The sequence below is a fragment of the Rhincodon typus genome, chromosome 3 (assembly GCF_021869965.1).
Source record: "Rhincodon typus isolate 14 chromosome 3, sRhiTyp1.1, whole genome shotgun sequence".
Taxonomy (NCBI): Eukaryota; Metazoa; Chordata; class Chondrichthyes; order Orectolobiformes; family Rhincodontidae; genus Rhincodon; species Rhincodon typus.
In genome coordinates, this window is record NC_063334.1 from 114,835,091 (window position 1) to 114,850,804 (window position 15,714).

A 15,714-nucleotide genomic window follows, 5' to 3' on the forward strand; every position below is an offset into this window, starting at 1 on the left:
CAATTGCTTGACAAAGGCCTCTATGTGAAACGTAATAAGAACATAAGAAATAGGAGCAGGAGTAGGCCATCTGGCCCATTAAGTCTGCTCCACCATTCAATAAGATCATGGCTGATCTTTCTGTGGACTCATTACTGTTCAAAAATCTATCTATCTTTGCCTTAAAAACATTCAATGAGGTAGCCTCAACTGCTTCAGTGGGCAAGGAATTCCACAGATTCACAACCCTTTGGGTGAAGAAGTTCCTCCTCAAGTCAGGCCTAAATCTGTTCCCCCTTATTTGGAGGCTGTGCCCCCTAGTTCCAGTTTCACTTGCCAGTGGAAACAATCTCTCTGCTTCTATTTAACCCATCTGGGTCACTTATGTCCTTTAGGGATGGAAAGCTGTCATCCTTACCTGGTCTGGCCGATGTGTGACTCGAGACCCACAGCAATGTGCTTCACTCTTATCTTCCCTCTGGGCAATTAGGGATGGGCAATAAATGCTGGCCGAGCCAGAGGCGCCCACATCCCTTGACTGAATAAAAAAAAATCCCTTCATAATTTTACAAGTTTCTATAAAATCCCACCTCATTCTTGTAAATTTCAATGAATATAGTCCCAGTCTACTCAATCTCTCTTCAAAAGCCAACACTCTCAACTCCAGAATCAACCTAGTGAACCTCCTCTGCACCCCATCCAGTGCCGGTACATCCTTTCTCAAGTAAGGAGAACAAAACTGTTTTCATTCTTATCAATAGCATTTAGCCCAGATGAGCCATCCAGGTGTCATTTAGCATTTAAAAACAGAATACTGCGGTTCCTGGAAATTTAGAACAAACACACAGAATACTGGAGAGACTGAACAGATCTTGTGACATCTGTGGAGAGCAAAACAAAGTTAATGTTTCAAGACTGGTATGACTGTTCCTCAGAATGGGAATAATACCAGACACATAACTCTGTTTCTCTGTCCATGGGCACTGCCAGACCTCCTGAATTTAATGTTAATGTGTCCAGTATGACTCCCATTCTGAAGAAGAGTCATACCTTCCGTTATAAAAGTCTTAGCTCGCGTGACTGCGGCCTTCAGTTGTTCAGCGGAGGAGGAGTCCCAGAGTGGGCACGAGTGGTCGGCTGGGTAACGGTTATCTTTCACCCAATAAATTTGGGAAGTAACTAATACTCAAGACACTACACGTGTAGCGTCTCCCACCCTTCCACCTCCTCTAACCTAATAATAAAGACTAAGTGTGGTGAGCAGGTAAGCTATTTGCATTTTTTTCTCATCACTTTGTTATCTTTCGGGGAGGTCGCCTAGACGCCTAATCCTCTGGGAGCGGTTTGAAGGCAAAGCTGGAGTCTGTTTGAGTATATAATGGAGTAAACTTAGTGATGCAGAGAACACTTAAAGAGAGAACACTGCGAAACTAAAAACAAAACTAATTAATTTTAAATAATTAACTAAGTAGAGATGGCAGGCCAGGTGATGTGTTGTAGCTGTATGATGTGGGAGCTAGCTGATCCCATTGAGAACGGCAGTGATCACATCTGCAGCAAGTGTTGGCTGCTTGAGGAGCTCCGGCTCAAAATTGATGAGCTGGAATCCAAACACCAAACACTGCGGCATATCCGGGAGAGGGAGAGATACCTGGATGCTGTCTTCCAGGAGGCAGTCGCACCTGGTAGATTAACTAATGTTAATTCGATCGTCGGGCAGGAACAGCAGTGTGTGACTGTGAGTGAGGCAGGTAAAGGAACCCTGCAGACAGGAACACAGGAGCCGCAGCCCTTGACATTGTCCCACAGGTATGAGGCACTTGCTCCCTGCGAGGATGAGGAACAGGGCTGCAGGAAGGATGAGTCAACTGACCATGGCACCATGGTCCAGGAGGCCATTCAAGAGGGGGAAGCAAAAACACAGATTGTAGTTGTAGGGGATTCCATCATCAGGGGGATAGACAGTATCCTTTGCGAGCAGGATAGAGAATCCCACATGGTGTGTTGCTTGCCCGGTGCCAGGGTGCGAAACATCTCTGACCGGCATGAGAGGATACTAGAGAGGGAGGGGGAGGATCCAGTTGTTGTGGCCCACGTAGGTACCAACAACATAGGCAGGACTAGGAAAAAAGGCCTGTTTCGGGATTATGAAAAGCTAGGAACAAAATTAAAAAACAGGCCTTCAAGGGTCATAAACTCTGGATTGCTGTCCGAACCATGTGCAAATTGGCACAGGGAGGCGAGGATCAGGGAAGTAGATGCGTTGCTAAAAGAGTGGTGTGGGAAAGAGGGTTTCCTTCTCATGGGGCACTGGCATCAGTTCTGGGACAGGAGGGATCTATACCGCTGGGATGGACTCCACCTGAACAGGGCAGGGTCCAGTGTTCTGGCGAAAAGGGTAAATAGGGTGGTCAATAGGACTTTAAACTAGTAAGTAGGGGGGAAGGGAGGAGTGAGCGTACAGGGAGAATAACAATTAATGGAAGGCAAAGCAGCAGGTTAGCAGGTGACGAGGAAGCTTCAACTCCATTGAAAATTAGGAAAAAGGTTAAAGGGAAGGAGGACTCAAGAGCTGTAGTAATGGAGGTGATAGGACCCAAAAAGAAGGTGCAAAAACTGGCATAAGGGCACTTTATCTGAATGCTCAGAGCATACGGAACAAGGTGGATGAGTTGATGGTGCAAATCATGGCAAATGAGTATGATTTAGTGGCCATCACAGAGACATGGTTGCAGGATGGTCATGACTGGGAGTTAAATATCCAGGGGTATCAAACTGTTCGGAAGGACAGACAGGAAGGTAAGGGAGGTGGTGTCGCTCTGATTTTTAAGGATGATATCAGGGCGGTAGTGAGAGACGATATAGGTTCTACTGAACAAAAGGTTGAATCCATTTGGGTGGAAACTAGGAATAGCATGGAGAAGAAGTCACTGATAGGTGTGGTCTATAGGCCACCAAATAATGGCATCGTGGTGGGGCGGGCAATAAACATAGAAATAGCTAATGAATGTAAAAATGGTACAGCAATTATCATGGGGGATTTTAATCTACATATCGATTGGTCAAACCAGGTCAGTCATGGCAGCCTTGAGGAGAGGTTCATAGAATGCATCCGCGATAATTTCCTTGAACAATATGTAATGGAACCTATGAGGGAGCAAGCTATCCTAGATCTAGTCCTGTGCAATGAGACAGGAATAATTACTGATCTCACAGTTAGGGATCCTCTCGGAAGGAGCGATCGCAGTATGGTCGAATTTAAAATACAGATGGAGCGTGAGAAGGTTAAATCCAGTACCTATGTCCTGCGCTTAAACAAAGGAGACTATGATGGGATGAGGGAGGAGTTAGGTAAGGTAGAATGGGAGCAAAAACTTTATGGTGGGTCAATTGAGGAACAGTGGAGGACTTTCAAAACGATTTTTCACAGTGCTCAGCAGAAGTATATTCCAGTGATAAAGAAGAACTGTAGGAAAAGAGATAGTCAGCCATGGATGTCTAAGGAAATAAAGGAAAGTATCAGATTAAAAAAAAACACATACAAAAAAGCAAAGATTAGTGGGAAACTAGTAGACTGGGAAATCTTTAAAGGCCAACAGAAAGCCACAAAAATGTTATAAAGATAAGTAAGATAGATTATGAGAGTAAACTAGCTCAAAATATAAAAACAGGCAGCAAAAGTTTCTATAAATATGGAAATCGTAAAAGTGTGGTGAAGGTAAACATTGGTCCTTTCGAGGATGAGAAGGCCAATTTAATAACTGGGAATGAGGAAATAGCCGAGACATTAAACAGTTATTTTGTGTCGGTCTTCACAGTGGAAGACACAAATAACATGCTGAAAACTAATGGCAAGAAGGTTATAGCAGGTGAGGACCTAGAAACTATCATTATCACTAAGGAGGCAGTGCTGGGCAAGCTAAAGGGGCTAAAGGTAGACAAGTCTCCTGGCCCTGATGAAATGCATCCCAGGGTACTAAAAGAGGTGATGGGGGAAATAGCAAATGCACTAGTAATTATTTACCAAAATTCACTGGACTCTGGGGTGGTTCCCGCAGATTGGAAAACAGCCAATGTGACGCCAATGTTTGTAAACGGAAGTAGACAAAAAGCAGGTAACTATAGACCAGTTAGCTTAACTTCGGTAGTGGGGAAAATGCTTGAATCTATCATTAAGGAAGAAATAGAAAGACATCTGGATATAAATTCTCCCATTGGGAACACCCAGCATGGGTTCATGAAGGGTAGGTCATGTCTAACTAATTTGGTGGAATTCTTTGAGGACATTACTTGCATGGTGGACTTTGGGGAATCTGTGGATGTGGTGTATCTGGATTTCCGGAAGGCATTTGACAAGGTGCCACACCAAAGACTGCTACATAAGATAAGGTTGCAGGGTATTACAGGTAATGTATTGGCATGGATAGAAGATTGGTTGACCAGTAGAAAGCAAAGGGTAGGGGTAAATGGGTGTTTTTCTGGTTGGCGGTCAGTGGCTAGTGGTGTGCCTCAGGGATCGGTGTTGGGACCTCAATTGTTTACAATTTACATAGGTGATTTGGAGTTGGGGACTAAGTGTGGTGTGTCAAAATTTGCAGATGACATTAAGGTGAGTGGTAGGGCAAAGTGTGCAGAAGACACTGAAAGTCTGCAGAGGGATATAGATAGTCTAAGTGAATGGGCAAAGGTCTGGCAGATGGAGTGCAATGTTGATAAGTGTGAGGTCATCCATTTTGGTAGGAATGACAGCAAAATGGACTATGTTTTAAATGGTAAAAAATTGCAGCACGCTGCTGTGCAGAGGGACTTGGGTGTCCTTGTGCATGAATCGCTAGAAGTAGGATTGCAGGTACAGCAGGTAATGAAAAAGGCAAATGGAATTTTGTCTGCCATTGCTCAAGGGATGGAGTTTAAAAACAGGGAGGCTGTGTTGCAGCTGTATAGGGTCCTGGTGAGGCCACACCTGGAGTTCTGTGTGCAGTTTTGGTCTCCTTACTTGAGAAGGGATATACTAGCACTGGAGGGGGTGCAGAGGAGATTCACTCGGTTGTTTCCAGAGTTGAGAGGGATGGATTATGAGGAGAGACTGAGTAGGCTGGGATTATACTCATTGGAATTCAGAAGAATGAGGGGAGATCTTATAGAAACATATAAGATAATGAAGGGCTTAGATAAGGTGGAGGCAGGGAGGTTGTTTCCACTAGCAGGTGAAACTAGGACTAGGGGGCATAGCCTCAAAATAAAGGGGAGCAGATGTAGGACTGAGGTCAGGAGGAACTTCTTCACCCAAAGTGTTGTGAATCTGTGGAATTCCCTGCCCAGTTAAGCGGTTGAAGCTACCTCGCTGAATGTGTTTAAGGCAAGGCTAGATAAATTTTTGAACAGTAAAGGAATTAAGGGTTATGGTGTGCGGGCAGGTAAGTGGAGCTGAGTCTCAAAAAGATCAGCCATGATCTTATTAAATGGCGGGGCAGGCTCAAGGGGCCAGATGGCCTACTCCTGCTCCTAGTTCTTATGTTCTGACTCGAAACTCTGTTTCTCTGTCCTCTGATACTGCTAGTCCTGCTGAATTTCTCCAGCATTCTCTGTGTGTATATCATGCCATTTTTCTTTCCATTCTTCACATTACTTGTCCTGTTGTCTTGAGGAGCATCATGTTGAAGTCGAGACCTTTCCCCTTCAAGACTTGGATTAAGACCACAGAACCTATTTCACACAGGGTTTTTAGCAGAGAGAATTTCCTTTCTGTCTACTGGATCGCATTTGAACCTTGACCCCAGAGGATGGCCAGTGCCGAACTCACTATCTCATTCTGCAATCCCCCAACTCACTGAATATGTTAAGTCTTAATGTTTTCAAAATAAGTGTGGATCTTTGTGCTGCTTCATGGCCTGGGCTATTAATGTAGTAAGTAGCCTCACTGTTGATCAGGGAAGGACGTTGATGAAAATGGTTTGTCCAAAGACATTGCCCTGAGGAGCTAGGGCTGTGATACTGCTCTGTTGATTGCTGTGAACCAGGATCACTCCCTGGTTGGGCCTAGTGACGGCAGAAAGAAAGAATCTCCAAACGAGACTGACTCAGCAACTTAGACTGGGTGAAGGAGGATATGAAATTTCTGAAGGATGGGTTCAGGTCCTGTCATCACTTGTCCCTGGGATTCCCAGGGACCCTCGCTAGGTGCCCAGCCACTTTTTGCTGTTGTTCCCTGAAGCATTAGGCAGCTCTCCACCACCTTCTCTGGAGCAACTGGAGATGGGCAGTAAGTGTGGACCCAGTCAGCAACAGCAACATTCCATGAGTGGAATCACACAATCACATAAACAGTAACTCTCATGCGGCTTTCTTCCAGGCAACCTCGAAGCTTTTGAACTATGGAGTTCGGATCAACACAATTTGTCCGGCCTTTGTGGATACTCCACTGCTGAAGTCCGTGAATCATGAGGAAGTGATGGGGAGATACTACATATTCAAGGATGCTGTCAACAAGTTGGTTCAACACTATGGGATATTGGAGTAAGTACATTTTGGGAAATGGAAAAGTAGTGTAAGAAACCGGCAACATCTGCTAGGGAGTGAGTTGCATCGAAGTTGGGGGAATTGGAGTGTGTTTGATTGCTATCAGAATGCTCTTCACCAAACAATCAAGCAGCACTTACTTCCCCTGCAAGATAGTGGAAATATGGAATATTCTTTTCTCCAGACAAGCCATGGATAGTATGACTTTTCTAAAAATTCATTCACAGATGAGGGTGTCACTGGCTAAGCCATCATTTATTGCCCAGCGGGCATTTAAGAATCAACCACATTGCTGTGGGTCTTCAGTCACATGTAAGCCAGACCAGGTAAGGACAGCAGTTTCCTTCCCTAATGGATATTGGTGAGCCAGATGGATTTTTTCCAACAATTGACAATGGATTTGTGGGAGGAGTAGTTCTCTGCAGAAATCTCCGTAGAGCTGACCTGTTCTCTGCAAATAATGCTTACCAGTAATACCCCCATTTCTCATTTATATCTCTCCTCCTCTATTACTGTTAGCAACCACTTTGCCTTTTGATCTGAGCACCCTCACCCACTGTTCCACTTGCTACTTCTCCCCATTCTTTCCACTATGTCACTCTGACACTTTTCCAACTCCCTTCAGTTCTGAGGAAGTGCCACTCTGGACCCAAAACCCGAACTCTGTTTCTCTCTCCACAGATGCCACCAGATTAGTTGAGTTCCTCCAGCACATTCTGTTTTCATTAAATGAGGTTGAGATACAGATCAGCCATAATGCTCCAGGGGAACATAACCCCAGCCTATTCAACCTGTCCCTATAGCTCAAACCCTCCAACCCTGGTAACATCCTTTAAAATCTTTTCTGAAGTCTTTCAAGTTTCACAACATCTGTTTTAAGGAGCCTCTTAAAGGATGAGTGAGGGGCGGAGTGTTTTAAGAAAGTCTGATACCACCGAGGGCACGGCTGCCAATGGTGAAGCCCTGTGAGGCACGAGAGGCCAGAAAAAGAGGAAAACAGAACTTTAGTGGTCTTCAGGTGGTTGGAGAGGTCAGTAAGGAAGAGGTCATGGAGGGATTTGAACACTAGGATATGAATTTAATGTTGATCTATTGCTGGAGTCTAAGTCCGTGAATATTGGGCTGAATGAGAATCAACGATGGGCAGGCTGCAGTGCTCTAGATAAGCAATGATCGACACATGGAGGGCTGACCAGAAGAGAACTGGTGCAACCTGTGTCTCTCTAATAAAACAATCATAACCAAGCATGAAGCCACACCCATAAGCTTTAACACTCATGCTGACTTTGTAATATTGCCTTTGGCTTGGTTCTATGATACTATTTTTGACACATTTGTTTCAAGTGAGAGTCAAGCTGTGAAGTAACAAAAGATTAGACCTGGATGCAACTGTAATGAGTGACTCACCTTAGCAAATTGGTCTATCAGTGATGATAGAACAAAAATGTATTTTTACATTGAATTAACAATGTGCGAGCAGGTCTGACATGGTTTAATGTAGGTGCACCTCAGAAACTGCACCTTAATTATGTCAAGCAAGAAATGCGTACCCTCATAATTTAATCTATTAATCCCTCATATCAATCCAGTGAAACTGCATTGAATAGCCTTCAGAGTCAATATATCTTTGCTGACACGTCATGACCACACTGAACATAATGAAGACTTTATATTACTGTAACATGACATTTGTATTCCAACCCCTTTGAGAGAGAGAGACCAACTTTCCAATTAGCTTTTTATTTTTCAGAGGAGTTTTATTTCCCAGAAATCTCTTCTAAATGTAACTATTTAAAAATATCTATCCCCCAGTTCCACTTTCTAGATGCCCTTTTGAAATAATCTCCCTCATTATGAAAAGAAACAGCCTAGAAATTTCATCAAGCACCTGAAAAATGATGGTCTATTCATGTTTCAGAAACGCCTCTGATGATGACTGTCGAAGGATTTCTGACCTAGGATATGAACAAGTCTTTTCCAGATGCCAGTCAATTACATTGCTTTTAAAATTGATAGAAAATGAAACTGGGCCATATATAAACCTGATTCACTGGCATCTATTTTGCTTCTGGGACAAGTTTCACCCTTCATAGTTTCAACATTTAGAAAATAGGTTTCTGTTGCCATGTTAATGTAGTCACTGTGATTTTCCAAAATTCAAGTCTTCAAATGTAGAAATGGGAAAGGTCACTTGGCCCATTGACTCTGTTCTTCCATGGAAACCTACCAGACCATCACTTCATCCAGCTTTTATTGATTCTAGACTTCACTTCTCCTCATCTCCCTGCTTGTGCGAACAAGTATAGAAGGTGATGATTATGTTCTGGAGCTGAGAACCCACAGCCATAGGTTATTGTGACTTGTGATATTGAATTTGGACATTTTTCTGTAGCAAACTTGGAAACCAAGAGTGGACCCAGTAACTCTTTCTATGAAACCTGTTAGATTGGTTATAAAGACAGAAAGGTTTCTGTGCTTTAAGGAAATCTGGTCAGGCCTACATGTGACTTCAGCACTAGCCACTTACTCACTTTACTGATATCCTTGACATTCAGTTGCATCAAACTTTACAACGAACACAATGATTCAAGAAGGCCCATTACCACCACCTCAGAGTGATGGGGAATGGGTACTAAATACCACGCTTGTCCTATTCTGAGTTATTTTTTAAATGCTGCCTAACGTTGATCTTAAATTAATCTTTGCCAGTTCAGAATTAGAATTTAGAATTAGGTTTTATTGTCACATGTACTCAAGTACAGGGATACAAGAGTATTGTGAGAAGTGTACAATGTCGCCATTCCCAGACCCATCTTAGGTACAAAGGTACCGAGGTAAAAAAACTCTTAGGTATAAAGTGAAAAACAAAAGAAATAAGTTACAAGTTCAACATTTCAGTTCTATTTAAGTGCTTAGCCGTGCTGGCCTTGCAATCCCTACGAGGGCTTGATCTCTTCCATGCTGGGCTCCTCTACTGCAATTGGCTCCCTCTCCCCACGCTGGCTCAAGCTACCCGTCACTCAACTACACCGCAGATGCTGGGAGACCTCAGGTTGCCTGCTCACGCCACTGCCACACGTGCCGGGCGATCTCTTTCACCGCCATGCTGGCTCAATCTCCTCTTTGCTGCACAAACCCACTCTCTGCAGAAAATAAGCAGATTAAAGTAAGAAGAAAAAGCAGCAAAAGACGAAAACAATGTACAAGCAGATGGAGCTGATGAGCTTCGGGCAGGAGCCTGCACCCTGCACTGTTGCTCAGCCGCCATCTTGAATTAGAATTAGTTTGTAAGTACATTTTGATTTCAAATGCTAAAATGTCTGCCTCCGATATCATGCTGGACTTTGCTCCAGCCTTTTGCCATCCCAAGCCCCAGATGAAATGTTTGTTTCAGTTGTTTCTGATTGAGACAGGTGACAGGGACTGGTTTCAGTAATATGCTGTGAAAGTTATTGCAGCAGAATTGAAAGCTACCCTTTCCTGGAATATCATTGGTTGGTTTGAGCCCACTGGACCTGCTGCTGCTTCCATTTAGGGTCACAGCTGATCTCTACCCCCACTGCGTTTACATGTCTTTGGTCAATTGATGCCCTTATCTGTCAATTACCCAGCAGGCTCAGAGCTCCAATTGATGCCCAGTATCTATAACCTTTGGACAGAGAGATTTAATTATTTCTACCAGCCTATTGTGTTGAAAAAGTACAGCCTGAATTCACATAAATGACTCAGCTCTAATTTTAAAAACATGTTTAGACCATAAGACATAGAAGCAGAGTAGGCCATTCAATCCATTGCGTCTGCTCCACCAATCAGTGAAATCATGGCTAATCTGATAATCCTCAACTCCATTTTCCTGCCTTTTCCTCTTCACCATGGTTTCCCTCAATGTTTAACGATCTATCTCAACCTTGAATGTACTTAACAAGAGATGTTTCTCTGCACCTACCCACTCAAATTCTTTGAGCATTATAAACCCTTCAATCAGATCATCCCTCATTCTAGAAATACTTCTGCAGTTGCAAGTGAAAGCATTTTTGTCATAAATGAGTTTTACAAAATATAACAGAAATGTGATTTTTTGCAGGCCATCATTAATTGTTCAGGGGTTAATGAAAATTCTTCAGGAGGAGGAGCTGAATGGCGCAGTCATGAAGATAACCAAATCAAAAGGAATCCACTTTGAGATCTATGAGACTGTGCTGATGCAGCCAGAAGTGAAGTAGACCATCTCCTTCCAATCTTGCTAACAGAGTGTCTCTCAAATTCACCTGCCCCTGAAGGACAAGAGCGGAAACTGAACCCTAGTAGCTGAAAACGCATTTTGCACAAACCCTGAGCGACTTTAGATAAAAGCAGGCACCAACTTGGATGGTCTTTTGCTATGGCCTGCATAAAATGTTTTAATCTTTCTAGTCTTTAAATTATTTGATTTAATTATATTTTTGTAATCAAATGGAATTCTGCTGTGTGAAATAATTGTCGGTATTGTTGAACAAATTACAACTTAAACTAGCAATAAGAAGCTTGAACTTGCAATGTTTTTCCACTTCCCAAGATTTCTTTTACTGAATGCGCTCTGGGAATTCATGAACCTCTCAAATGAATACCACCTTCATCCACCTATTCGAACCAGGACTCAAATCCCCTCGGCATCAATCTGTAAAACTTTTTTTTAGCTGTGCATTTTGGATAGTTTGAAACCTGGGTGCACATCATTCCAGGACACAAATGTTGAACATATACCTTAATATATAACAAGCAATGTTTTTCTAATTTATTATCGACTTTCAATGTTGCTTAATATTTTCAGTTTTCAATGCTAAATTTTATCCCTAAGAAATTATACAGTCAGGATAGATGTTGAAATTTAAAGAATTTGAAGTCTGACCCCTGCTTGCAGTTTTATTTGATGTGAGGGGGCAAGGTGCAGGCAGCAGCTTGGTACTTAAACTATTTGAAAGACACTAGCAGCCCCCAACATGTCCAACTCTGGTTGACTGCATTTTCCAGTCATCAGCCACTGCATAGCTTGAGGGTGGTGACAACATCTCCAGGGAGAAAGTAATGGCCTTTACAGCACTGCTTGTGGGCCCAAGGGGAACTAGAGTGCATCCCCTAGCTTGTGGATCAGACTTGTCAGCTCCTGCATCCTCCCTGCCCACCTGCAAGTCAAACCTGTCAACCACACTGAATTCTGAGTGGGTAAACCTGTCAATGCCAAAAGACCCATGTCTGGGATTCCCATTGGAATCTCCTCACTTACCCATGTTAATATCAAGATCCCTTTCTCTATGTCTAGATGCGGTCTTGCCTAAAATTTTTTAGTACAATGGGCCCAAAAATTTTCAGGATCTAATGACAGTTAGCTATGAAATGTTATCCGCTTCACCTAGGTTGATTTGTATGTCACAAGAGGCGGGGCTTTTGTAATTTAAGTCCCATATCCTTCATAGAAACCAGGTCAAACTGGGATCCAATGAAGATCATTTAGCATTTGTTGCCCTGCATCCAATTTACCCCCATATTATTAATGCATTTTAAATGACAATTAGAGGCCGTGTTACGATGTCATTAAGTCATTGATGTAATTTGAACATCAAACCAAGTTTCTGAAGAAGGGCTCTGACCCGAAACATCAACTTTCCTGCTCCTCTGATGCTGCCTGGCCTGCTGTCTTCCTCCAGCTCCACACTGTTATCTCTGACTCCAGCATCGGCAGTTCTTACTATCTCCAAACCAAGTGTTGTGCTTGCAGCATAGCTAGCAGTAGAAGCATTGCTCCTCTGGACCCAACCAGTGTAAGCTGATGCCACCTGGAGTGTCTACTTTGTCCCAAAAGGGAGTTAAAACTCCATAGTAGGAAATAAACATTATACCCTACCATCATGAAAATGGAAATGATGTGTGTAATTGCCAAAATGTGATTTTCCCCTGTAGTTAACCCTGAAAAATATTTATTGCCCAACTCTCATTGCCCTCAAGAGTCAGCATAGAGTTGGACTGGAGCCACATGTAGATTGGACCAGGCTCCCATTCTTTGTGAATCTAGAGACTAGGCAAAAGCATCTAGTTTTCTTTTCATTCGTTTATGGTACATGGATATTGCTGGTTGGCTATACCAGTATATGTTGCCCATCTCTAATTGCCCATGAGAAAATTTCACTTAGTTGCTTTATTGAACTATGCTAGTCCACATGGTGTAGGGACAATCACAGTGATATTAGAAAGGGAGTTTCAGATCGCTGACCCTGCGACACTGAAGGAACAGCAATTATAGTTTAGATTCAAGATGACGTGGGGCCTGGTGAGGAACTTGCATCTGGTTCTTACCTCCCATCATGACATTTTGACAAATTGCCTTGTTTATGAGTTTCTTATACATTGATGGGCAAAGATTTGTGAAGTCTAGCCTAATACACAAACTTGCTTCATGCATTTGAAAACAGATCAAAGCGAAGGCATTTTCATTTCTACCAAAGGAGTGAGAAAGGGCATTTCTTGACATATCATTGTAATAAAAGCACAAAAACGTATGTTCAGCAGTACCCTAGGACTCTGAGGGAGGAAACCGTGTAAAGGGAAAAGTAAAGAAGGCAAATGTTTCCATGTGGGTTCTATCGGAGTTAATCAGCTCCTGCTATGCCCATAAGGAAACACAACCCTGGGCACTGTTCTGAGCCTGGTAGGAAAGTCACCATTGTTCAGGTTTCAGGCGAAAATAGCAGATCAGACTCAGATGATCTAAAGGAGGACTGTCCCTTGCAGCCTGAAATTTAAATTTCCAGTCAATCTGATCGACAAGGGAGTAGAATAGGTGAAAATCCACGGGTAGTCCACTCCATTTGAAATTTTTCCCCTGACCTGTTTTATGCCGGGTAAACAAACAATATCATGGTTTGACTTTTTGCATCATTCTCTGCCAAGGATGATGTGACCTATGCACAAAGTAAACTATCTTACTCATTGAAAAGTGCTCTGATTAAAACTCATTATCACTTTAGGTCAAGAAATGATAGAGCATCACTTGTTATCAAAGTCAGCTAAAGATAATTTATTGCAATGAGTGGTGCATATTCATTAAAGGAGAATGGACGTTGGCTTGACACCTTTACAAATGGGACCAAGCCCATGTCACCTATTGAAATTCCTTTTGCTCCCATCGCCTAAGTTCCCAATGCACTGTATAGGAAAGAGATGCAAGTATGGGATAGACTGGAGTCCAATAACTGAGAGCCGGGGCCTGTGAATGGGCTGGCACTTACTCAGTACTCACGCTGTGGACTCGATGAATTCTCATATGAGGTCATATGCTGTCCATTTCCCAAGCAACCGTACAAAATGTGGGAATCAACAGGAAAGTCAAATTGAGATCAAAGTTTGGTCACAAACTTGCTGAGTGCTGGTATTATCTCCAGTGGCTGTATAGCCTACTTGTTCTTATTTATTATGTTCAATGTTACATCCAATCCCACCTAATTTCTCAAAGGGTAATTAAAATTAAAACTTCTGCCTTGATCTGTATGGAAATTTTAAAATACAGTAAAATATTCTATTCAAAGAATGATGAGGCACTGGGAATGACAAAAGCCTCACTAATCTACATTGGCAAGCCGCAGCCCCAAAATAGCATAACTTTCCTCGCATTTAGGAGAAAAAAATTTCAAATCAAAATGTTTTCTTTATAATATGATTGTACTATTTCTACTGCTGTAAATTTGTATCAATCATGAAGCATTATTAAAGCAGCTTATCACGCCCGTATCAAGGATCAGCTTTTTACATACCTGTACCTTGATATTGTAATGTGTCAAAAGACTGAAGTGATTCATTTCTTAGTGGCCAACATTTCTCACAAACAGCACAAGTGAAAACTCATCATCAAGCTTGACCCTTAAGTTTCGAGCCTCACTCTGTTGTAGTTGGCTACATGACAACAATTGCTGCACTTTAACTGGGAGTAAATGTTTACTTTGAGCGACAGTGTAAGTGAAACTGCAACCAATCCTCATTAACATCTCTTGGTTTTTTTACTTTCTCTATCAAACCACTGTCTCAAAGATGGCCATGTGTGAGCAATTTGCCTTGTTCCCAGTATAATCCTCTGCCCTGTCATTTCATTTCTGTTTATCATAATGCAGTTTGAAAGAACATTGTTCTGAAAATGTTGACTGGTACTGAACAATATGAACAAGCCAGGAGATAGTTTTTGCTGATTTTGTCGTGGACTTGGCCCTGTATCAAATTCTCCTGTCTGCTGTTTTAATGGAGACAATAACTCATCAAAACTAAAAAGCTTTTTCATTGGAAGTAGAGATGATTTATGAAGTGTTGGTACAGCCAGTGTAATCTTGCGCTGCCATTGGAAACAGGAAGCATGGTGGGGTAAGGAAGTTAGCGGGAAGGGGGCACAAGACCGCAAATCATTCCATGTCATTTTGGTATTTACATGATGACTCATCCTAAGGCATTGCCTGCATTGAGACATGATTGTACCAATGCCAAAGTAACCTGCATAAGAACTTGCTTATGCCAACAGTCTACAACAGTTTTCCTTCCAAGTTCTCAACGTCTTGGAGTTGTGTATCCTGATTAAGGTAGTGTACTGGCTATGCGGGTACAGATGCTGCAATGTTGTCTGAACAGCACATTCTTCCTTCTGTTCGTGTACCGAGTCCGTTTATTGGGCGGACGTCACTGATGTTACCTGCACTTTGGTCAGAAAGCAGATGGTCCAGCTGTCATTCCTAGGGAACCAGACTTCTTGCCTGTCATGGGCAGTCTGCAGAACAACCTGCAGCAATCCGTTGCTGATCCATGAATCCATTCTTTTGTCATCTCTGAGACCTGCTGAAGAGTTTGTGAGAAGGTGAAGTGGAGGAGTCGAGGGGAAACAAATATGGCAGAGGTTTTAGCTGCATTATGAGTCCCAGGATGATCTTCCTGGTTTGCGAAGAATCAATGCCAGGCATCTTTTAAATATGGAAACTTTTGAAGCCCCCATGAGGTAATGGGGTGACAACTTCCTGCCCGTCTTTGCTACATGATTTGCCACACTCCACGCCTTTGTGTACCCAATTGGCTGGTCACCATGTGGCCCATCACCTCACCATGGCCCCCCCCTCCATGGTGGAAGTATCATTCACTTTCAGTCCCATTGCCAACAAGCTCACTCACTAATAGAAGATTTCATCCAACGATTTCACTGATCATCATTCC

At 42.7% G+C, this 15,714-nt stretch overlaps 1 protein-coding gene across 1 annotated transcript in view; it reads left to right on the forward strand.

Annotated features, from left to right (window-relative positions):
* LOC109928023 (15-hydroxyprostaglandin dehydrogenase [NAD(+)]-like) overlaps nt 1–14,259 on the forward strand; it is a 67,259-nt gene extending 53,000 nt beyond the window's left edge. The window contains exons 6-7 of the mRNA XM_048595087.1: nt 6,332–6,495; nt 10,583–14,259. Of these exons, the coding sequence (XP_048451044.1) occupies nt 6,332–6,495; nt 10,583–10,721 (303 nt within the window). The 3' untranslated portion in view covers nt 10,722–14,259. The remainder of the gene's footprint in view (nt 1–6,331; nt 6,496–10,582) is intronic.
* Nucleotides 14,260–15,714: the final 1,455 nt, after the last annotated feature.